At 36.2% G+C, this 25,272-nt stretch overlaps 1 protein-coding gene across 9 annotated transcripts in view; it reads left to right on the top strand.

Moving 5' to 3' along the window:
* The window catches only part of LOC311440453 (uncharacterized protein), a 509,298-nt gene that overhangs the window by 174,997 nt on the left and 309,029 nt on the right, over positions 1-25,272 (top strand). For 4 of the 9 annotated variants that reach the window (XR_014695414.1, XR_014695415.1, XR_014695420.1 and 1 more), the window contains 2 exons: positions 2,753-2,816; positions 20,945-21,456. Coding sequence is in view for 1 of the 9 variants with exons in the window: in XM_084527411.1 (XP_084383537.1) it covers positions 10,101-10,166; positions 20,945-20,961 (83 nt within the window). In the remaining 8 variants the exon portion in view is untranslated. Of the gene's footprint in view, positions 1-2,752; positions 2,817-10,100; positions 10,167-20,944 lie in introns of those variants that run through there. The other 5 variants (XR_014695416.1, XR_014695419.1, XR_014695417.1 and 2 more) reach the window with 3 other exon arrangements.

Genomic DNA, 25,272 nt, shown 5'->3' on the forward strand with positions numbered 1-25,272 from the left:
TATGTTTTCCCCACTAGAATCCTTGAAATTAAAGCAAAACATTCTATACTGGAATCATTATGTTAAAATGGCGATTTATGATTATTTTAAACCAAATGGTTTAAACCAGCTTTATTCCCAGGCTCACATTAAATAGCATGCACACCGCTGCTGTGTAATTGTGGCAACACATTTTAGAATGTTCCTTATGTGTACAGAATGGAGGAAAAATCCTATTACCACATTATTCAACATGAAAAACTATTAAAGCCTCCAATTCAAATATGCCTTTTGGAAACTATTGAATTAACGGAGTTAGATTAAAATATAAATGCACTTGTTAAGTAATATTTTATTTTCAAAACCCATTTTCTCTTTATATTATTTATACAGTTGGTGTGTTTGACCAAGAGAATTGATATATTGTCCTCAATAGGGTAAATATCCACCGTGATTGCTTCTTTAATTGCCAGAGCAATCTCTTTCCTTTCCAAGAAAGTAGTAAGTCGCTGTTTAAGGAAAGCAGGCCGTTGCTGTTTCTCTAAGTGCAGCGTTGTGTGCAGAAGATGAGCCTGTCCTTCCTGCCTCTCCATAATGTTGTAAGCCTTACACTCTGTGTACGGCAGCTTGCTGTAGGAGCAGTGCCGTAAGGCACCTTCTCCCTGTTAGGGAGGAGGCGCTCGGTATCACGGCCGCCAGCTGGCACTGAGCTGCCCCCCATGAGTTCTCTGGACTTCATGGCTGGGTGTCCTGATAACAAGACAGAAATATCACGTGGTGTTAAAACATCAAAGCTCAGTTTAAACAGATGGTAAGTATAGTATTTATTCACATTCCCAGGCACAAAACTGAGTATGTTCACCAAGCAGTTTGGGGGCTTAATAAGCCCAAGTCCCAGTGAATTGGTTCTTGACAGTTATGAATGGTAGACGAGCTGCATTAAAGCAATGAGGGAGCTAACAGCAGGTTGGAAACTGGGTTTGAATAAATCATCAACAAAACATGTAAAGGCATTGTAACAGTAGGCCAAAACCTCTCCAGCCATGTGATTGCTAGTTGCCAGGAGACCATGGATCTTGGGCATTCCGAAACTCCTGAAATAATTTTAGCTGCCTCAAATTTATAGAATCTTTGGAAAATATCTAATACATGTAAATTTACTAACGTATAGCTACTCTGTCAGATTGCATGTACCACCTTTTAAGTGAAATACGACTTTTTAACTAAAACAGTTTCTTTTGCACATTGGTCTGTGCTTTCTTCTGTATAATTTATAATATATTTAGGAAGAATGTATGCAAAATGCAATGTGGTATTTAAAATCTTGACTGCAGTGATTCAGTGCCTCTAATGAACACAGGCACTAATACTGTTTTGCTCTTAAGTGTCCATCCTGCCATCCCTTCACTTCAGTGGGTATTTTTATGCTTTAAAGCAGTCCATTGGAGGTCAAACGTACTTCTTTTGTGTTTAAATTTAATCCCATTAATGAGCCTTTAAAAGCTAAGATCTAATACTCTGTCTGCAATTACCTTACCTGCAAAAACTATTGTTAGATTATGTCAGCGGTGGAAGCATTACATCGAATCCATTCTTTTTTGTCCCCTTCTTTTAGGAGGGATTTGCCAAATGTTTGTTTATCCATGCTTTTCACATATGCAGCATATAAGCAATGGGCCTGATTTACAGGAGGGGTTTTAGTCTGTTTTCCTGTCTTGTGGATGAAATTTTGAATTGAATTGAATTAAATAGCTAGATGTTTATTTGTCTGATTTGTGGCCCTAGAGAAGAAAGAGTCAGTGTGATTCCCTGTAGGCTGCCCATCTAGTTCACAACCCATCTTCTGAAAAAGAACCGCCACACACTCATCACTAGCACTCGCGGCACAACTTGGGATAAATGTGGGAGACCTAAGAGACTGTTCAGAACAGCTGAAAGATGGAACTGTCTTCTTTTGATTTCTAGTTCTGCCAAAGGTTTTCTTTTGTATGATGTTGGGCAGTTGCTTGATTTCCCTGGTAATAATTTCCCACTTTCTTATAAGAGTTAGGATAAAATCACACAGTGGGTGTAAGGCTGTTGTATTTTGTGCTTGTAAGTATGCAATTAATTGTTAACTCACACTAAAAGAAGTAACAGGAGAAAAATTTAAATCTGATGATTTGTGAAGTATAAATTCATAGTGCATTTAAATTCTGTCCTAAGTAGATATAATGAATACACCAATTATATTCTTTTTGTGAATTGAATTAATACAGATAGAAGAATTTCCTTCAACACTACATTTTTGCGAGAGTTCAATCACCTGATAATTTATTCTTCAGAATACTTTTCTTTCTGTAAGACTGCAATATCATAAAATAGGCACTAGGCAAAACTTAGGAAAGAGAAACAGTGAGTGAAACTAAGGGCATGTGAAGAACAGTCACTATCCAGCAACAGCAGCAAAACAGTTTCAATTTTCTGGATTATTAATTCAAATTCACACGCACATGCCAGTTAAAATTAAAGGCCTTTTTTTACTGCTCTAGTTTAAATTAAAGATTATATTCTGCTCCACAAGTCTGAATTAAATAGCTTATTTTGCACACCAAGCTCTCATTTTAAAGCTAATAAAGAAAAGACATAGCATGTACGTGCAAGCTCGAGACAGGAAGGGTCTAAATTACTACACCTGTTTCACTTGGGAGCTACTTTATTAGTGTTACAAAACTTGGCTTTCAATTTGGCAGTCAGAAGCACATTTAGAACAAGCATTTCTTTGTTTTGACAGAAAGGCTGTGGTAAATGAATGACGTTTGAGCGAGGTGTGAAATGTGAAGGTACAAAATTAACTGGTAAGATAATTACTGTTCTAATTCTGCATAAACAAGCGTTTTGAAAATCATTAATAGTTCAGGGAAATAATGTTAGTGATTAAATAAGGTGGTTTGCATCACTGAGCACAACTAAGCTGCTTTAATTACATTTGAAAGCAAGGGAAAGCAGCTAATTAAAATTAGCACAGGGTTGCTGAATGACCAGCATTGCATTGTTGCCCTAACCTGTTTAATTGCTTGTTTATTAATAATATGTCTTTATTTTCCCCACTTCTGCATTTAACAAAATTATTAAAGAAGCTAAAATGTGTAAAGAGAATCTATGTACACTTATCAGAATATGCAATACAGATATAACCCAGGGAATTACAAGGCAAGCCAACATCATTCAGAAGTCATAACTTTTCTCCATATTAATAATGTTTTCTTCCTGAGTCACATTCCTATGTCAATCATGTCCCTGGACAAGAAAAATGGTCTTTGGCACAATTGCCAAATTGCAGCATTTTGTAGCTGTTTTATTTTTAAAACCTCTTGAATACTAAATTGTTAGCTAAAATATAGGTAATAAATCTAAGAGTAATCAATAATAAATTATGAAAAGCATGAGCAAAAATATCAACTAAATTAAAAGAAAGTTTTATCCTGTCAGCCGTTTTTTAGGAAAAATTGTGCTGAATTGACTATTGGCAATAGGTAGCTCTGTTCGGGGGAAACATTAAACTCCGTATTCCAAAACTGCTGGCATATTTGTCCTTCAGTTAAGGAATACCTGTATTAGACGTCTGACTTTTTCTTCCTCATCTCTCATTAGATTTTTTTTTTTAAAGATAAGTTTCAGTTTGTTATAAAACTATAGGAAGTAGTTGGGAAGGTTATTAATCTACAGACTTTAAACAAATATACAGTGTAATACAATGAAGACAACTAAAAATAGAGTAAAATGCTAATTTATTTTGTTATATTTAGGTATAATCAAGTCAAGTTAAAGCAGACATGATGTTTTCCACATTGATTTAGTATTTATACTTTACCTCTGATGTGAAAGGCTCAGATGCATAATAATTTACATACATATACATTTTAAACAGTAAAAATTCAGAAAAATGTGAAGTTCTATATGGGAAGGTAGCAGATCCCTAAGAAAGCAGCTTAAATCATGGGAATTATGCTTATGGAACTGATAAGCAATTAAAACAAGAAGTTAATTTTAACTTCATGAATAGTAGAGAATATTCAGCAGACATTACATACATTATTTTATAGGTGCATGCTTTTATGAACAAAGAAAGCGGGATCCTGCTGTGTGGCATAGGATGGTAAAGAAATATCCAAGCCACAGTTTTCAATGGGAATTTTCTGCTTCACATCTACACAGTATCTGATCCGCATTTTGAATCACTATGTATAACAGAAATAACTTTTTTGGCTATGGAGAAATAGTATTGGCACTGTCCAAGTGGGTAGGAATTCAGTGTTTCAAAACAAGCAAAATCAGAGGAAGATGTCTAGTGTAACTTACATAAATAGTCTGTACTTGAGTAATTAAAAGATGTTTTCCTAACCTTTTAAAAGCAAACAGCTAAAAAACAAGAAATAAATGGAGAGAAGTCAAAGAAAAGAAAAAAGAATAAGAAAAAAAAACTATCAACTTAAACAAATAACCTAATTAAGTCTTACAAAGAATTTTTAGTAGCATCTCATTGCCATAACAACTATCTTGCATCATCAAAGGGGATACATGACAACTTCTAGTAATCAATGTGCAGTATAATTAATGGTGGCATTTCTTTGGGTTGTGGCAATGGGATAAATAAAAGGTTTTTTGTTTTTTTTTTTTTTTAATTGCAAGGTTCCTTGGCCCTCTATTAGGACACGGTCATTGCAATTATGGATAAAACCTTTCATTAACCTTTCTATAATATATTTCCTCAATTGATAATTCTATAATATATTTCTTCAGGTTGATATCTGTAAAATTGTAAAAGCTACAAAAAAAATCTACTAGATGAAGGACAGACTAGGAAAATTATCAGATGTTCTTTCCATAAGTGAGATAAATTATTCCTATTCCTATTTATCCTATTCCTGTTTCCACTTTTACTTCTGTAGTGTTCTGGTAAATGTGTTGTGGTAGATTTAAGCTGCAGTGGTTTAAGATGTAACAGTCCCCAAAATATTCATACTGCCCCTCTTTTAAAGGCCCCCGCTCCAGTGTTGGGACATATCCCTCTCAGCTGCCATACTTCACAGCCTGCAGTGTTTTTAGGCTAATGGGGAATGTGGGCCTGCATTCATAGCAAGAGCATATTATGGCACATCTCTGTTGTGGGGAGGTAGCCTCACAAGCATGGTAGTACCAGCAGTTTAAGCTTTGCACCTAGATCTACTACAGTTTTAATGTAACTTACCTGTCTCCAATCCCAAACGTGACTGACCCATCTAATGCTAGTGGGAATACATTTTCTCCTCTTTGGCACATGACGCCATATTATCTTCATTTTCAGAATATTTTTATGATATTGCTAAAAGAAACCTTTCAGATGTGTGGTGAATCAAATTGGGGAAGATCTTTTTTTATTTCATATGTCTTCTTGCTAGCTTCTGTTTAACATGAAGAAATTCTCTGCTTTGGTCCACCAAAGGAGATTGGGACACACAGTAGCTCGACATCAGGAATGAGGGCAAAACTGCTTCTTCTATGGTCAGTACAGGCTTGCGTCCATTTACCTTTTTCTTTGACTGTTTGGAGTCTGACTTGACAGGGAAGCCAGTCTCTTTTGCTGTTGCACAAGCAGACAGTCTGACGTCTGTCACTGCTCAAGAGTCTAGAACCAGTCTGTGGGGACATGACAGAAAGAGTGAGTAATCCACAGTATTTTGTGATCTAGTATGTGAAGAAAAAGAAGAAAGAAAAAAAAAAAAAAGAAGTGTTTTTCTTCCTTCTAATTCGTTGATGCTTCAGTTGACTTGCAGTTTCCTTTGGGGTGTTTCTGTTACTCAAATACCTAAATGTGCCAAAATCTTTTAATTGCTTAACCTTGAAATACCCTGGAGTTGTTGTTTTAAGTGCTCTTAACTCTGTTGCATAGAGATAATGTCACTCACTTGGCACAGGCACAGAGGAAACAGTGACTTGAACTAGGGTCTCATACATACCCATCTCTTGCCGTTATTGCTGGCCAATATTGTCTTACTCTCTCTGCAAGCCTGGGCTTCTTTGTCTCCTTTTCTCCTCAAGGACTTCAGAACATACTCCGGCTAAAATTGGGCCATTTATAGGATCATTTATTCCTCTAAAATATCCTAGCACTACAAATATTTTGCAGTTGAATTTTATTGATATGTAGAAGGGGCCAATCCTAGAATGTGATGAGACCCTGTGGGAGGCTCGACTACTCAGATGTTTGCCTACAACTTAATAGAGGCAGAGAAATAAATAGTTGAAGCAAAAAGATGGATTAATTGACTCTGTAGTGCCAGGCTTGCTTTTGGCATTTGGTGAGGTAAGAGAAGTACTTCCAGTAGTTATCAGAAACTTCTGTATAGCACAATGTGTCTGCTGCTAGGTGTGGGCAGCAATAGAACGGAGATTTACAGGGGAATAAGGAGTTGGTTTTACTTCTATAAAACTATTTTAAAATATCAGAGTGAACAAAATAAGTCCTATATTTATAAACAATTAGGGATCCTAAATTGTATGGCATCTAAAATACACTGCTGTTATTAAGGATTAATGAAGAGCATGACCATCTTGTAGAACATCCCGTCAGGGGAAGTCACAACAACTTCTTATCAGAGTGTTAGCAGTGAGTGTGATCTGATTAACTGTGGCATTTCACTGTGTTATGGCAGTTGTGTTAAAAGGAATGTGTTGAGGGAGTTTAATTGTTAAAGCTGCCATTTCTCTTGCCCCTTTGCTTCATCATGGTCACTGCAATCATGACTGAAACCTTTCATTAACCTTTCTCTATTTAATTCAATCTTTTGAGCTAATAGCATTAGAACATGAGATCTACAAAATGTGTGTGCCATTTTACACAGAGAAATGCCTCACCTCCCTGCTCTCTGTAGCTGGGGAAAAAGGTGCGATACTCACTGGCTTGTTAAAAGCACATTTTAATGGCATGGATTTGAGTGCACTGGAGAGGTAGGCTTGTGATGTAAGACAATCCTGTGTTGTATTTTACTTTTTCCCTTTTCAACACAGATAAGCACTGACAAGTTGAGTGAGTTTTGTGGTGATGGAGGGTATTTAATTGGTGAAGTACTGTGCCAGAAATACTAAGGCTAGGTGAGAGATGATACAAAAATTACTTGGAGTGCACAAAATAACAAAGAGGTGGAAAATCAGTGCTGATGGGGTAAGTAACTGTATCATGCTACGAACAAATGATGCATAATACCGAAGGAAGGCAGGCTGCCTGTAACTCTCCACTACCTGCACAGAAGCAGGTGCAGCTATGAGTTCCTTCTTGACTTCAGAGAAAGGAGAAATTAACACAGTCCTGAACAGTGTTGGAAAGCTAACAGACTTTGAAGCAAATGGAGATCAAATAAACAAACATGCTGCTTGTATCTGCCAGTTTAAAATGGTCAAATGCCAATAGCATTAGTGCCATCCCATGAGGTCCTTGTTGCTCCTTATGATAAGAGCCATTCTAGGTCATATAGCTGATGTCCTGGAGCAAAATGTGAGCATCAATAATCTACCATTGGCTGACTTTTGGCCATGCACTTCAGACCTCTAACCCAGATTTCAGGTCTTGCAAAGAAGTGGTGATGACTGTGCAGTGAATGATTCTTTATTTAGTTAGTTTAAAAAAAAAAAAAACAAAACAAAAAACACAAAACAAACAAACAAACAAAAAAACAACACCAAAACAACAGAAACAAACAAACAAACAAAAAAACCCCCACAACACCACATTCCAGGTTTCTGTAGTTTTTAGCCTTTAGGAGTTTTGTAGGAGGTTTGCTATGTGTTGTCACTAATTTGTATGTGGAATATCCTAAGCAGGAATCAAGGAAACCATTCATGTTCCTTTCTATAGGCTCACAATAGACTTCTATTCACCTCAGAGTGTATTCTCTCTTGAGCAAGAAGAACATTTTATTATGTTGCAGGAAGATGTCATGAGTTTCTGCAGGCCCAAACAGCACTATTATATGTTATATTCAGAAACAGGGCAGCATCTGTATTTGAAACAAATATCATTACCCAACAGCTTCTATCTAGAGACAAAAATGTACATAAATGGAATAGCTGAACACAATTCAGTTTAAGTATGATGGAGGTGACAATCATAAGTGAAAGACAAGAATCTGAAAGTCTTTTAGAAACAGTGTATAATTAATATCAAGCATATAGGTCATGAGTAAATTGAGTGCAAATGCCCAGGTTAAAGCATAATGTTTTCTAACAGCCATGTGGTATATAACATGACATCTACTACTAGAAAGAGCAGCATGTCTTCCAGGCAGAGCAAGCGAGTATGAATCACTTAAGAAGTCTGCTCCCTAATTTGGCAAACAAGGCAACCATATGTAGGTCTTTCCCAGGCTGAGACCTAATGACATTAAAAAAAAAAAAAAACACTCATCCTCTAATTCATGATCCTAATTCATTCCCATGGTACCTTGAGCAAAATAAGCTGGGGATGAAGACAAGTCATATCCTCATTTCAAGGAGAACTTGTGAAAATGTTTGCCATAAATAGGTAGAAAAAGTTAATGCCTTGTCATTTTCACAACATAAGGTTGTGAGATGCACATCAGATCTCATCATCTAAAAGAACACATTTCTTCACAATGAAATGGAGAGGCTGTAATGAAACAAACATAAATGTATTTTGAGACTTTGATATGCATAACTTTCTCTAATATGAGTTGATGGGGGAAAATGGAAGTACTCTGATTGACTTTACTGGGTCAGAATTTTATTCATAGAGAAAATAATTAAAAAAACCACCACTGTGTGTAATGGTACAGCAGTGACAACTGTGTCCTATTGCTACCATAACTCCTTTACACAAGTTGTCTGCACAAGGTAAGAAGTTAATGTAGACATCGGATAAAATCAGACCATTAGCACTGAATTTGGAAAGCCGAATCAAAAAATGCCCAGTCTAAACAAATTAAACATGAAATGATGATGGTGCTTAGAATGCCAAACAGAAGAAAAGAGCAAGCTGTTTTATTCACGCATTGTAAATCAATCAAAATGAACAAGTCTATCTTTTAGAAGGCACAAGAATTGCCAATACTGTATGTATAATTGGCTAGAGAAAAGTCAGTGCTCTGATAAGTAACATCAGTAGAACCACTTTGAAGACAATCAAAGAATGAGAGAAGAATCATCCCAGCACAGTAAATGGTAGACTCCAATAGGAACAGCTGTGTGAAATCCTGACGTTTTTTGTGAGTTCTCACTTAATGGAATGAGTACACAGTAAGCACAGAAGCAGCAAGGAGATGTGGGTTGATTTGCTTACTGAAGCCTAGTAGATATTTTCCATACTAAAATTTGAATTACCTTTTTTTGTGTTCTAGATGTTAACAGTGTGTGTCTGAGTGGTGCTTTTTAATCAGTATTTTCTCTTTAGTCTGCTGCCTAGCATTTGTGCCTACTGCTACACTTTTGTAAGTTGTTGGTAGAGCTTCTTCTATAGTAGTAAGCAATTATTAGTGATCATCTCTTGGAGCTGTGTGGAGTAGTTCTAATTAAGATATGATACATCAAATAATGCCAATTGTGATGATCAATTTATGTTGATATCTGCCTACCAGTAATGTATTTGGACTACTAGTCCATCTTAGAAACCAATTAAAAAGAAAATATTTTTAACATTCAACCCTATCGGCCCCTCTAGATTATCTACTAGTTTCTGTAATAGTAGCACAAACAACAAAGACCCATTTTTTTCCCCCATACAGCTGTAATGGCAAGACTTGGACACGTCTGCAGGAATCACCTGACTTTGGGGCTTCAAGTAGGACTTTTAGCATTGTTATTTGTGTTTAATTTTACATAGCATTGGAATGTTACCTTGCCTTAAGCAGTGGAAGACACTGCTATTTAGCACCCTGTCCTTGACTTCATAATCCTGAAATACCAAGCTTGCAAATCTGCTTCTGGCAGAACAAGATCACTTCATCTTTGGGGTCATGTTCCAGGCTTTTGTTCAGTCACAAGTTCTGTTTGGATTTATCTTCAGTGTGTCTACTTGAATATTCAAAAAATCATCAGCTAGTCTAATTTGTTTTTTTAAAGTCATGTAAAAGACTGATTTGCTTTGACAGGTGGATCAGAAACAGAATTGGAGCTATTTTATCTGGACCTAATTAAACAACCTTCATTACTGGCAGGTATGTGTTTGTGATGACTAGAAATTAGCTTGATTGGAATTAAAACTCAAAATATAAGGCATTGAATTGGCTTGTTTTTTAAAAAATATACGGTTTAAAAATATCTATGAAGTACATTTTTAAATGTGGCAAGTGCATGTCTAAATTTTAAATATCTCAGCATGCCAAATTCCACTTTGTGTTTTATGTTAATGGCACTTGTCACAGGTATTCATGAGGATATTGCAAACACTTATAAAATGGCTCCACACTAGTTCAGAACTATGAGACTTTAATAAAACATTACCAACAGTCCTTTTTTTTACCTCTTGCAAGCACAGAATTTCTGCAGTATCTTGTGTGGGGTATTTGGGTGTGAATTTCAGTCACGCAAATGAGGCCAGCATGAGGCAGATGCAGAGCGTATGACCTCAGAAAGGGTTTAGTGGCCTTTAAAGTAATGCATATGTGTTGGTTGTCTTTTACCTTCACAGAACCCAATTATTTCTGACTGGTAAAATAAACTCTATGTATGTCTGCAGAATTAAGGAAACATTTCTCTCCCTGCCCATTGCATCTCCAGCTTGTGGAATAGATGTCACACCTCCTCAATGTCACTTGAATGGCATGCTGAGGCCATTAAATCCTATGATAAGTTCTGTCTGTCCTGGTTGCCTTCTCTTTTGGTGAAACCAAGCATAACTTTTCAGTAAAGTCTTCCAATGACCCTGACTGTTCACCCAGTCCAAATATGCTGCCTGAGGCTTTCAACAGCTACCTTAAAAAAACAACTAAATGTACACATACAGTTTCAGACTGCTGAGATATTTGAGTGCATATTGCAGTGTTAAGCACTTTTATATCATAGTTTTCTATGCTTGTTCTGATTACGGGGAGTTTAGGGCAAAGCATCTTGGAAGAGATTTTTCAGAGCAATTGAAACATTGCTCTGAGTGAGTGCTAAACAAAGCTCAGCTGATTCAATAGCTTTCGGTATGGATATAATGGGGCTGTGAAGAGGAGAGTATCATGCCTGAGGTGGTGAACTAGCCAAAAAATAACTGCAGCTTTCTTTCAGATGAAAATAACAGTGGAGTAATGTTATCCGTGCTGAATGGAAATACTATATGTTTATTTCAATTTCATGAACCTAAAATGCTGCAGTGTATTGAAAGTCCAAATTATATATCTAAGAATTGGATTTTATATTTTTCCATATAGATAACAGGTGTGAAAAATCCTGTTTTGGAAAGGTGGCTTCCTATGGACAGGACATATGAGGAAGTTCAAGCTATTCTGGCTATTGTCAACACTAATTTAAGAATAGAATATTCTGCCTTTCAGCCTCAGATGGTGGCAGCCAAGTAAGGACTATGTTTTGCTAATTATACCCTTTAAACTATGTCATGTAGAGGGATGCAGCACTCATGCCAGTTACATGAACATGAGATGTAATTTGCCCTTTTGAAGGACAAAAATACATATATGCAAATCCTTAGGTTCTCTTTAGCTATGGAGAGGCATTAAACATGAACAGAAAATCAAAGACTAACTATGAATTCATAGTGCAATTCTGCTGGATAAAATTAGGTCCATTTTACCGGTTTAGGATTTAATTGTTACCAATTTAACAGAGAGTGTGCTTAAACTTTGAATTTCCAAAACGTGTCTAATTAAAAGTCCCAGGATGAGAGTACATAATAATGCAACAAATTACATTTTAAATCTAACATGAAAACAACTAAAACATAGCAATAAACATCTTCTTGATTTTTCAGTCAATGACTACAGTGTCAGAATAGCCCCCAAAGAGTTGGAATTTTTACTGTCTTTTTCTCTTCTTTCCCAAGAAGAGCTTCATACTTGTCTGAAATTAGTGTGCATATTAATCAAGCCAGAAATGTCAGGTAGGTCTTGCTACTACAGTGATTTCTCTGTATAACTTCTTATGCATGGAACTAGGACAAAAGGTCTTCACAAGACTATCTGGAGAGGGTGTATGAGCTACAAACCATTTCCCCTCAGAGAACCCTTGGACTGGAAAAGTCCAGCAACTGCCATTAGTATCAATCATCTGTGGATAAAACATCACTTCAGAATATGTTTCTGCTTGTAAATTAGAAATGCCAAGGCTAAAGCATTATCTCACAAAATGAGAGGAGGAGGCAACGTAGTCCTGCAATGTGCTGATCTAGGCAAGAGCCTTGGATTTTGTTTTTGTGTATTGCTGGAAGATCTAGGAAGATTCACCATCTGTGTGGTTCCATCAATATAAATGGGAATGATACTTGCTAGCTTTTGTAATGTGCTTTGAGATCTGCGTGTATGCATTAGATTTCATTATTACTTTCACATACTGACATTAGCAATGCCTACTCTGGAATGCACATTTTTTGGTATTTTACTGGAAACTTAATACGCTTACACATCCTTGCTGGGATATGATGAAAAGTATTTCACATATTTTGCTAGACTGACGTACAAGCCTTGACCTAGTGCAATCACAAGTATCAATTTTCAAAATTCCTTTGCATTAATTGTATTCTCCTACACATTGGTCTGTGCCTGTGAGCCTTATTCAGTAATGACTTGTGCACTAGTTAACAGGAAATTCATTTAGAAAGGGAAGAGAAACAAACCAACAAAGAGTGCATGTATCATTAGTTTTATCCCTCAGACAGTTCTTTTCCCATATGCATTTGGCTAACTGTACCAGGCTATGATCAATGCACAGACCATGAAAACAGATGAAACCAACTGAAAAAGCAACCTTGTGCCTCTTTAAGAAAAAGTGGAAACTTTTCCAAATGATTTAGTGCTTCATAAATTAGCCTAGGGACAGCTTTAAATTGTGCTCTTATTATGCATACAGGATTCTACTCATCTAATAATTTTGCTATTCAATAAAAAAAAGATGTTTTGAATAGCAACCAAACATGTCATAAAAATACACTATCCACATTCTGCAAAGAGTGAAAATGTAAATGAATGGATTGAAAATGTCCCTGATATGATTTCTCTCTTGTTGACTTTCCAATTTAATTTTTCATGGGGAAAAAGATGTACTGGGAAATAGAATGCATGATCTACAAGTAGGAGTTTAGGGAAGTCATTATATACCCATTAGTTATGTGCATTTATTAAACCTGTCTGGTAAAATTAAGGGAGCTAAAATTTTATGTATTTATTTCTATCTAGTGTACCAAGTGTATCTTGTATGCCAGTCAGCACGTAAGATAAATGAATTAACTGACCGTACCAGAGAACAGAAGCCTTGAACTGGAAAGGATATACCCACTAAAGAAACTCTCCTGGGATTCTGTAGTTATTCTGTAGATTTGGTCCCTGGGTGCATTTGGGATAGTATCCATTTTCATTTAAAGATCAAAGTCCTTTTTATGGCTATCTTTCAAAAACTACAGGAAATATAAACAACTACTTCCTTAGCGTTTTCATTCAAGCTCCAGGAAATCCTTCAGGCTGTCTTGGAAAGGGGCACTGAATCTGTCTGCAGTAATGGTGTTTGGCCAGTGCATAGTCCTAAGAGCCTTTACTGTGGCTATAAGACCAGTTATTCATCCCCTAAGGCCCATGGTGGTAAGAATATTTATTTACTTAGATACTATCTTAATCAGAGCAAAGCCAGAAGAGCTCCTCTAGACTGCATATCTTGGCCTGAGTCTATCCAGTGAGGGCCCTAGGGTTTTTAATAAGTACCCCAAACCCTCTTATATTAACCACTTCTCCCAGTTTAGACTTACCGGGATTCATGGAAGTTGCCAGGATTTTCATCTTTAAATTTTACTGTTCAAAAAAGGAATACAAATAGTATCAGTAATAGATGTTTATTTTATCCCTTTCCCATAGGAAAGAGGATAGGGGACTTCTGCTAATACTGCTTGCTTTCTGTGTGTCTGCTTTCTATTATAGAAGCAACCAAGTATGATTAATGAGGACAATGAAAGGGAAAGCAATGGATGAGTGTTTGCTTGTCCAGACCACAGAACACCTGGTTCACTCTGGCATGGTGGAATTTACACTCAATAGGGTTTGAACTAAATTTTCTTTAAAAAGAATTCCTCAAAGATCTTAAGTATAGATGCCTCGGTCTTGCCTTGGTCATCTGTCTAAAGATTTGGACAAAAGGCTCCTTGCAATAAATATGAATGACTCACAGTCTTAAAAGAAAGAACCAGTGAGTTTACACATGGTGTGAGTCCTACCAGCCACTGCCACTTCTGGTCCCTTGTCCCTGCAGGCTAGAAAGAACCTACTGAAAGTGGCCATGGTAGTGGAGGCTGAAGTTGTAACAGTATGAAACTATTGTCAAAGCTGGAAACATTCCCCAGATGTTTCACATGTTCAAGTGGGAATAAAACATTTATAGCCTTTCTGGCATGTGTTATCATCAGCAGCAAGGATCTGGTTCAAGAACCTAAAGATTCCTTTGGAAATTAACAAATCCATCTGTCTGAGTCTCCTGTAAATAAGGTAGTTAGAATGAAGTGCTCTCGCTGACTGCCCTTACTGGGTAACAGTTACTTTCCTACAAGCACTGACCGAGCAAAGGACAGAAAACAAATAATTCTTTAAAAGAATCTTTGAAAGAAATAATCTCAATTTTAATTTTAGCAATCACAGTAATAACCCTAAGTTTGCATGAATAATAGGTTAAAATACTCTGCCATTGTCCCAGAAGTGTCGTTTGGTCTTTTGCACCATTTCAAAGCTGCCTCTGTAAATAGAGAAAATGGGAAAATGATGGACAAGCTATTTTTGATATCTCGTTTCTTGTACATCCTTCCCATCCCTTTTGTGAAGTGTAAGCCCAGACTTGTGGGTATTACGCTTATACTAATATAATAACTAATAATTCCATCCAACTTTCTTCACTTTCAGTGCACCTATGGAGTGTGGCATCCTGACCTTTGGTTTGGTTGTCCAGTCTAGTTATGCAGCTGGTAGCCTTGTTTTTGTTAGCCAGAACATGCCTTGCTGTTTTTTTCTGCTTCTTCTGTGTTGCCCTCATGATGATATGTATTCTGGAGATCTGCCCCCACTCTTTCAGTGATTTCATCAAATGTTTGCTAAGAGGGGGAAGTGTTTTTTTTTTTTGTTTGTTTGTTTTTTGTTGGGCCAGCTTATAGACATCTTCCCTCTTCCTTTGTCTCAAAGGATGTTTAAGTAGTTTAAACAAAATAGAACATCCACAATGAGAAATAATGAGCAAGACTTACCTCTGAAGATCTTATATTGCCTGGGAAGAGGGAGATGTAAGTTGAGTCATTGCTCCAAATCAGACCAGGGAGTTTGTTCTGAGCAACACAGCACTGGCCAGATTTACTAGGCTGAGCAGCAATAGCACAGAACCTGCAGCCTGTTGTGGGGTTGGCATTGCTTTATGGACCGCTACCTGATGAACTCTGTTAAGAGGATGGATAGGTTAATTTTTGAAGGCTGTCAGGTCTAAGTGTGGGTGAGTCACCAAGTTGCTTCACATGGTCAGGTTTAAGCAGTTCCTAGCCTTGTTATCAGTAGAAACTTAGGGGCCTTTATGAATGTGTTGCAACAGAACAATGATTTTTAGCAATTCCAGTGTCACTTATAGAATGGATTTAAGAATCTAAATCACTTTTACCCTCCAAGTGTGATGCCAGTAAGGAAGTAAGAGCTTAAGTAAGACTAAGTGTTTGACTGATGTCTACCTGGCAGACTGAAAACACTGAAATGCTCTTCAAGAGGTCTCATCACTAACAGACACAGAATTATAAGGAATAAAATTTTCATGCTTCTACCCATTTTCATAAGTTCCAGGACTGGATTTGAAACATAGGCCAAAGGATTGTTCTTAATTAATTCCTCCTTAAAATCCTATAACTGTGGTAAAGCTAGAAGAAATATTTTAGGGGGACAACCTAAACAATGTCTTTCTTTCTTTATGATGCTCAGAGGGAGAGAAGGGAGTATTTGTATAGCAAAGGATTCTGAGAATTTAAATTCTGTCTTAAAATAAAGGTCTGTGAAGAAAATACAGTTAGCTGTCTACATAAACTTTACAGTAATATTTTTAGGATGTTGAATAAAATTCAAAAACTTTTGGGAGCTTTTTCCAAAGATGGTTGACTGTTTAGCAAATAAAGTTAGAAAAAGACAGTCTCCTGACATCATTCAGACACGTGGCTCTTTTGCTGGCATTTTCCCTCGGGTAACAGAAATCAGGGAATTCAGGATGATGGTTAGAGTCCTACAAGAATTACTTCATATCTAGTGACATGACCTCCTGAAGCAGCAGTCTCAGCTGCAAAATGTCTTATAACTCTTTATTTTTTTCTGCTGAGGCATCAGAGTTAACTTCTAAAATTCAGTAAAAAGAAGACAATTAAAAACAAACAAATAAAAAAGAAAGGTATGAATTTCTGTAGTTGAAAGAAAAAAAACCACGACAGACAGCAGTGAATTTTATATTTTCTGAGCATGTAGCAGATGATTAGCTCTTTTGATTATAGAAACATATAGGGGATTCTCTGGGCAGACAGTGTAAGGTAAATACATATACTGTGAATTCTGTGGTTAAGAGTTACTCAGGTTACTCAGAAGACAAACGCTTCTAGTAGAGCATTTTATACTATTCAGTCACTGTCTAACATGTAATGACTCTTAAGGCACAACTATATTAGCTCTGTCTGCTGAAGGATAGCTCTGAGAAACTACAAAACTTTTTGTGTGATGGTTTGAATGTGTAGACATGACATTACTAAACTAACAAGTAACCTCTTTCATTTCATTTACTGCAACTATAGCCCAGAATTCCCTTTACTGTAATGCGTCCAATTGAAGTAACGGCACTGAATGATGCATAAATCCACCTCTATCACCAGAAGCACTGTGTGTAATTAATTTGCATCCCAAATACCTTACTAGGACTTTGCAGGTAATTGGTAGATGGGTAATCTACCTATTAATTTCTTCATTTCTAGCCAGTTTCTAGTTAATAATCAATAGTCCTCTTTTCTAATGAAGAAATGGCCTTGACTTTCTGGCCTTTGTGCAGTGTTAAAATAACATTGATCGTTATCATTATCATATGCCCTTGATATACTATATAAGGGCAAGGATATCAGTCTTACAGTACAGAAACACTTAACAAGCCTGGAGGAGTAACTGTGATTGGCCAAAGAAGTGTATGTGGTTTTCTGGCCAAAGATCTATGGGAAAGAATTAATAGAATGTTGTATATCAGTTCTATCTCCAATCCTAGATTGAAGAATTGAAGACAATCTCCCCAAAAGTATATGGGTCTCCCACTGCCATTAGAGCTTCAAAACTTTTATCTGTTGCAGTAGTTTCTTTTTTTCCTGAGAGAAATCAAAATATTAATTGTGTCCTCCTGAATTCTTTAAGTAGAACTTGAGGACCATTTTTCATCAATGACATACTACAGACCAGAATGTGGTCTATATTTGGATCTTTTGACTAAGGTACAACGTCTAATTTCAAAAATAATGGTACTGTAGATCTTATTTTACTATTCTTCCATAATAATAAGATCTTTCTCTGCTTCCAGAATTTATACTCTTCTATTAAATAAGGAAAATCTTTTGTACAGTAGGTGTAAAATTACATCAGTGTCAAGTCATTATTAAAAAAAAAAAAAAAAAAAAGAGAGAGAGAAAAAATCAGTTGTCCTGTGCTAAGATTAAAAATTAGAAATGAATTACATTTAAAAAGTCTATCGCAAAATGATGGTACTGACAAGTCTTCCACACCACCTAACTTTGTTTGGTGTCATAAACTCGGCTCTGGTTGATCTTTTAATGTTTTGAAAAACAATTTTGAGAGCAAGGTTTCTAGAAATGGTATTAAAACAAGGGACTTGTGAATTTTGTTGAAATAGATCATGGGAATTCATGCCTTTGTTTAGGAACATAAATTTGATATCCAAGTACCGTTTGTTTTGTACCTATAAGTATGCTGATGTTCATGGGGGCAGAGTAGTTTTTGAGAATTGATAGGTACCTTTATAGTTATACCCAGCTGCACTGTATCAGCTCAGGTTATCTACCCCAAGAGCAAGAGACGATTTATTCAAGAAACAGAGTGTGCATAATGCATACAACTTCCTTTGTTACAGAGTGACCTCTGGACTGTGTATGGCAATGTGGATCAGACTTGAGTGGGGAGGTCACGGCTGCCAGGTCAATGGGTGCCTGGTGAATGAAATATGCGTATGGTTTGTGAGATCCCTAAATCATGATATAACGCCACACATTTATGTTCAGTAATTTCTATATGTATATAAAATACAGTTTACTGTTTAAGAATATTAAACCACTCTTTATTGAGTATGCACAAGAACATCTTGTATGTGGGCTTAGTTATCTACCTATAGTCTGCTTTTCTCTTTGCATATATGTGGTGCTCTCTTGCAGAAACGAGCTACAATAGCTCTGTTACGCTCCTTTCCTGATAGTCATTAAAGGGACAGATTCTTAAATAATTATAGTTAGATTTTAAGACTTCTAAATATTCCCTTGAAAGCTTAAAGATTTTATTAAAATATTTTATAAAATTCTGGACACTTGGAAAGAGTTTCATGTTGAAGTGTAAGACACTAGAGCATCTTCCTTCAAACAACATTTTGACTTTCAAAAGTGAATAAATATTGAAACTCTTAGCACTTGATTTTGAGTATTCTCAGTACTATTTATAAGTGGAGTGAGTGCAACTATTGTTATCTTTGTAAATATTTGGCACTGCATAGCCTTGATACGCAGTTGTGTCCATTCAAAGAATGTCTAGTGAACAAAGGAAGTGGTCTCAGGGCATAAATGTTATCCTGAAGCAACTAAAGGATACAAGCCTTGTCACTTCTTGTCTCATTTTCATTAAGAAAATCATGTGGTTTAGCTTTAGGGGGTGGTGATGAATCAACCATGTGACTAAAGGCGAGTGGCCGTCTTAAAGCAGCTCTTATCCCTACTAAAAATAAGAATAAAAAGAGGGGTTTTCAGCTCCATAAGATGTTCACTCACTAGGCTACCATGAAGTAAATATTTTTACAAATACATTATTTACTACAAGGGAGGCTTCTTCCCTGAGAAAACAGAGGAACGTGTTTGCTGTGGGAGCTGTATGGCCACTACAGGCCCAACTGTCATTCCTTCGGTACTTCCTGTCAGTCTGACTAAACTCTGTCATCCTTCAACCCAGTTTAAATTAACAGGTAATTTGTAAATGTCACTTCAGGTTAGGCCGCTCATTTTGTTTCTACTCTACCAATGCAAAGTCTAGGACTAATTTTTCTTGTCTTCTTTTAATAGGATTTTCATTTATAAATAGAATTATGTTCTGAAAATAAATTACAGTAAGTGATGCACAGAACTGGTAGCAGGAGCACTTTCATAGAATTTCAAGCACCTACATCAGAAGAGATTAATAAAAACACTTCAAAGGCTAAATTCTATTTAAGCAGAAGACAGCTTTTGGTTAATATTTAATCTGAGTAACTGAGATCTTCGTTGAAAATATAATTTTTTAATATCTAAATTAATTTGCAAAACAAAACCATTAATTTTTCCTGAGAGCTTTCATAGTGCAAAAGTTTCAGTAATTTATTTAAAAAAAAAAAAAAAGTTAAAAATGTGATTCTGTAGTAAAAGTCCCTATTTTAGTATGGAATTTATTTCTAATGCAATATATTATATTTGATCAGCAATATTGCTTTAAGTCTATACTTCTTAAATGAATGCTATTGTACTTTATGGAATAAGAAAATGAATCAGTTTTTATGAGAGCCTTTAATTTATAACTAGAGATTGCTTTTAGGTTTGGTATTAACAAATAAACATCACACATTTTTAAAAGATACCGCACACTTGAAAAAAGTACCCTTTCACTATAATACAGGCATTTGTGATAGGAGCTGGTGTAATATTTTGGTATAATATTTTTCATTTACATTGTTTTGGAAATGTTGTGGTTACAACAAAGGCTTTGATTATTCACTTTCTAGCAGTCTCATATCCAAGTTCATTGGAAGAGCTGCACAGTGACACTTGTGTGCCTTTCTTTCTTCTGCTTTTGAGTGCTAGGAAGCATCTTGTCTTCCCTACACCCCTCAAGGGAACTCTGCATCTTTCCAGCAGAGAGCGACACTGACTTCATGCATAGAAGGAAACCTCAAAACCTTATGGTCCTTGTAAAAGTTTTCTAGGCTCAGGCAGGGGCTTGACTCTCCCCTCATAACAGAAGCCAATGTTTAAGCCACTCTTTTGGCATCAGTAGTAGCCAAACTCAGCTGTATGGAGTGCAAGCCAAAACCCAGTTCTTTTCTGTGATTAACCTCTCCATGTTCTTTTTATGCTCCTTTGCTATCACCCCATTCGCTCCGTTACTGCAACGTCTCGTTCCTCTTATCTTATTTTTCCTCTTATTCTTTACCTCAAAGCATTTATCTGCATTTTTATAAGCCTTCTTCTTACTGTTTTTTTTTATGAGTTGTACTACTTCTTCAGTTTCTTTAGAAGAATATCTTGGTGACAAGAAATCTAACCTGAAAGTTAGAGAGTAGGATTTCAGGACATCCTGAGAACTGCCTGCATCTGTTTTGGTGATAGGATCAAGCCTTTTGGAGTTTGAGGAAGAAATAAATAACAGCAATTACCAAGTAATACAAAATGCAAATTGCAGAGTTTAGACTATTACTGGATTATTACTGTGATCTGATAAGTGATCTGTCTATTGTTAATACTTTTGGCTTATTTTGATCTGATGATTCTGTTACTTCGCTTGTTTGCTAGGCTGTCCTGGTGATTGATGTGATTGCAGAGAAGATGACAGAGGCCAAAGCCAGAGGACTGACAGAACCAAAGGAGCCAATTCTGGTCCTTTGAGATCAAGCCTAGAGGATATCCTACTTTGATTTGGTCCTCTTACACTTTATCATGCAATGTTCTGTACAGTTTCTCTATATTGTTGTCTTCATGTGTCAAGAGCCAGCACATTGTCATGAGGTGAATATAAGTCTGTACTGAGGAACTTTGAAGGCAATTATATGTGAAGTTGGCAAGGAGTAGAAGACTCTTTTTGTGCAGCATAGATACCTAGTTGCTTCTTCTAGCATTGTGCACAGTACAGCCACCATACAATGACAGGTAACTATGACACATCTTCTTTTCCTATATGAAATTTTTCCCTGAATGTGTAAGCCACTACTGATCTTTTATATCATCAGGTTTATGGAGGTGGAAAGCGGTTTCCAATGGGAATTTTACATGATGATGTTTCCAAATACATATTTTGTGTTTTGGTAGTTCATCTCTTGTTTTAAAATAACTCACCTGCCATTTTAAGGCCGAATGTAGGTGTGCTGGCACTGGTAATTAGTTTGTCAACACCATTATCCTTGTCTCCCCAACATGTGCAACTCAGTCTACAGCATACCTTGGTTTAATCTGTCATTTCTCCTTCTTAAAACTGCTTATGTAGTTTTAGTAGCTGCTTTAGTAGTTGCACAGATGATTTCCAGGAAATAAAGGATAGCCAAGGTAGCAGGAAGACAAAGGTATTCACTGTATGTGGTGAAGTAGTAGCAAGGATTCTTCTCAGTGACTTGGTGAGCAAAAATTCAAGAAATGTAGAAAAAAGTTTTGGCACCAGGTCTCCAGTGATGAGTAATTGCGTTGGCTGCTACGCTGGTAATTAACATGGAACAGATAGCTACACGGAAGATTGCAATATGATACGTGCTACCAAACTCTCAGTTAAAAAGTTGGATCCTATCAGTTGTCTTTAGTGCGACTGTGCTTTAAGGCTCCACTCAGACAATATTTATATTGTTCAAAATCTCATGTCTGGATCCTAGCTAAACCTGTAAGCATATACTGAAATTATTTACAGTGTAATTGTAAAGACTACTTCAGGTGGTTTAAAAATAACATTTTCAGTGACATTAGTGATATCAGAGCCCAGCACAAAATACAGAAAAAGCAATTTTCATTGTGCATTAATACTGACTTATTGTCAGAAACATAACTTTTCTATGTAAATATTAATCATTTTGTTTAAACATTAAAGGTGTGTCTTTATTCTAAATGGTAAATTAGCATTCATGCAGGATAAGTCTGGAACTTGAAAAGAGAGCTGTGATGTATTAAATACTAACTGAAGTTCCCCAATCATGAATTCATTATAATTACTAGGAATGAATGTCTAGGTGGAACATTTTTCTTGTACTTTAGTTGATTTTAGCAATAACTGCAGCATCAGTCCAATTTTCCAGATAACTTACCTTCTTATAGTTTCACAAGCTCATCAGCTCAGGTTTGTTACATTTTCCCCCTGCATAACAAACAAAAGAGTTTGTGGCAAAGAAGTAGGTTTGGATCTTGTTTGTAGAGCCTAATATGAATCAATATAAGAGAGTATGATGAAACTTAGGAAACTGACCTTTATGTGAACCAACTGCTGCTGTTCATGAAATTTGAACTAACACTCAGTTCTAGGAAGACTGCGAAACAGCTAATATTCTGAAATGCTGACAAAAAGGAATCCACTGTGAAATAAATGCCTGTCTGCCTGTCTGACCATCAAAATTAAAGCAGAGAAGTAGAAATTTATTGCCACCTGTCCCAGAGACAAATATGTGAGATAGATGTGCACTGCTTTCTCCAGGATGACATCTGGAGGAGCACTTATTGTCTATCAAAGTTATTGCAAAAAGAACTGCTGTGTCAGTTGCCCTAATTCCACTTAAACACATGGAGATTCTTTCAGCTATTAACTGTGCAGTACTTTAGATGATTCTTTGAGGTGTTTGGGTTCACTCTACATCAAAAATTCACAAAAAGCAAGGTAAGATGCTTATTGCTCTTTTATTTGTTCCCATTTTTTATCTCGCTTTTTATTTACTTGAGATGTCAAAAGAGTATGTACTTCATGCCTATTGCAGGGTGAAAACTCTGTGGGGGTCTATCTGCGAAGTCATCGCAAAGGTCATTACTAGGACAAAGCAGCCCATGGAAGAAGAACCCAGTATTTCTAAAATTGCACCAATATTGAATCTTTGTCATTGATCCTCCTTTTTTCAGGCAGAAGATTAAGCAAAAATTCAGGAGATTTTCATTTCACTAATTCAATGAATTCACTTTTTTAATGCCTGGAGGTTTCTTTACATGATACATTCTCTGGGTTGATAGGTCTCTTAATATGGAAGATGTGGTTATTCCAAGGAATCACATCACACAACCTAGCAGGTGTTTTTTAAATGTGGTTCCCTTTTTCAAAACTGGATCATACTTTGAGTTGCATTTGGTTTATCAGCTCTCTAGTAACTGTGAGCTGGAGGAGCTGAAGGTAGTGTTTAGTTACAAAATAATATGACATTCACTATGGTGACATCAATCCATCTTCATCTTGGTGCAAGGTAGAGGGGCATGTTACATTCAGGTACTAATGTCTGCATGCCTCTAAACAGAGGTTGTGTTACACAAGTTTGGGATTTTTGAAGCATAGGACTGTTGTAGCAACTATGTCTATCACCTTTCTATATGACAGGTCAGTCTTTTAGGTATAAAATTAATGCTAATTCAATTTAATCTCTTTCATACTTCAGAGTATGAAACCCACAAATTCATCTTATAGAATCAGCCTAAAAACTTTTTAAAATTTCTGCCCCTGGGCTGAAACATTAGCTTAGTTTTAGGCTAATAAGTTCATGCTGCAATTATAATAATGAACATGGACTCCATATTATTTTATGAGTTCTCCAACAATGGCTTCTGATTCTAGCACTTCAGTTTCTGGGGCCCAAGCAGAATCCTTCTGGGCTGATTTGAAGCATACTCGAAGACAGGAGTTATTCTACACTAAGGAAAATATAGGCCGAGATTATCTCAAGTTTGATATGTAGTATCAGTGTGATTTGAAGCATTCAGTTTAGCAAATAGCTAACAGTTGAGACAGATGAGGGCAATCTTCCTCAAAGCTGTTGCATTAGACTGAGACAAGACAGCATTCATGTACAAATGAAAAGTTTATCTTTGCAAGCAGGAATGCTATAGTTTGACTATTTTTCAATTAAAAGTTGGATTCCATAGTGCATTGAATCTGTCACAGTGAAAAATGTAGGCTGATTGTTAATAATACTGCTCTATAATTATTACCATTATACAGTCCAGATGTCTCATGAGGCCAAGATCCCCTGGTTCTATTTGGTTTTGTACAGACTGTAGAAGAAGCAATTCCTGAGCCTTAAGGCTGGTAAGCTAAGTGTAAGACTCATGCAAGTAGATTCAGGAAGCTTTTCCATTGTGGTTATTGATGGTGTTGCTGAAAGCAATCTGTCACAGTGAGAGCTACCCTCTTTTAGCCTTACATTGCATGCTCATTTTCTCGTTTTGACATGTTTGGTGTTGAAGAGCTAAAAGTGGGCTTTCTTGTTAAAGAAGGTAATTTTTCAAAATTAAAAAATCTTTTACAAGTTTTTCTTGAATTTGAAGAGAGTTTAATGAAAATAAAAACTTTCAACAAAAGAAATACATTCCTTTCTTCAAAATGGAGAATTAAAAAAACCCTCTTCAAAATATTCTTGATGCTGTTTTAGAGTGAAATAATTTATTGGAGGTGCCTGTAGTACAAAGTTTAGCACTTTTTTTTTTTTTTTTTTTTTTTTTTTTTCCTCCAGGAATATGTAATTATAGTTTGAAAAGGACAAGGAATTGGTTTAGACAGCTATTCTTCCACAGCTTCATCCCCCTTAGTGGACTGATGGCAAGTGAATGCCTGTAATAGAAGGCAAAACTCAGTTGTAATTATTTCTTCTCCAGCCAGATGACTCATAAAGGTATAAAAATACGTATCTTTGTCAGGCCATCCATCTCTTTGCTAGAGGCACACCAGTTGACACTCTTGCTGTATTAGCCACAACCTATACAGCAAGTACCAATTAGAAGATCTTGAGCTCAGTTACTAGTTGAACTAATTAGATTGAAAATTTCCATTTTGTTTCAGAATTTTGCTAAAAGTGTTCATCTATTTCAAAGAATAAAATGAGGGAAAACATGTTGCTTTTTTGGTGTACATTATTTTAAGTATTTCTTTATTTTTATTTTTTTTTATTGAGAAGCTC

This window comes from Aythya ferina (assembly GCF_964211825.1).
Source record: "Aythya ferina genome assembly, chromosome: 8".
Lineage (NCBI taxonomy): Eukaryota > Metazoa > Chordata > Aves > Anseriformes > Anatidae > Aythya > Aythya ferina.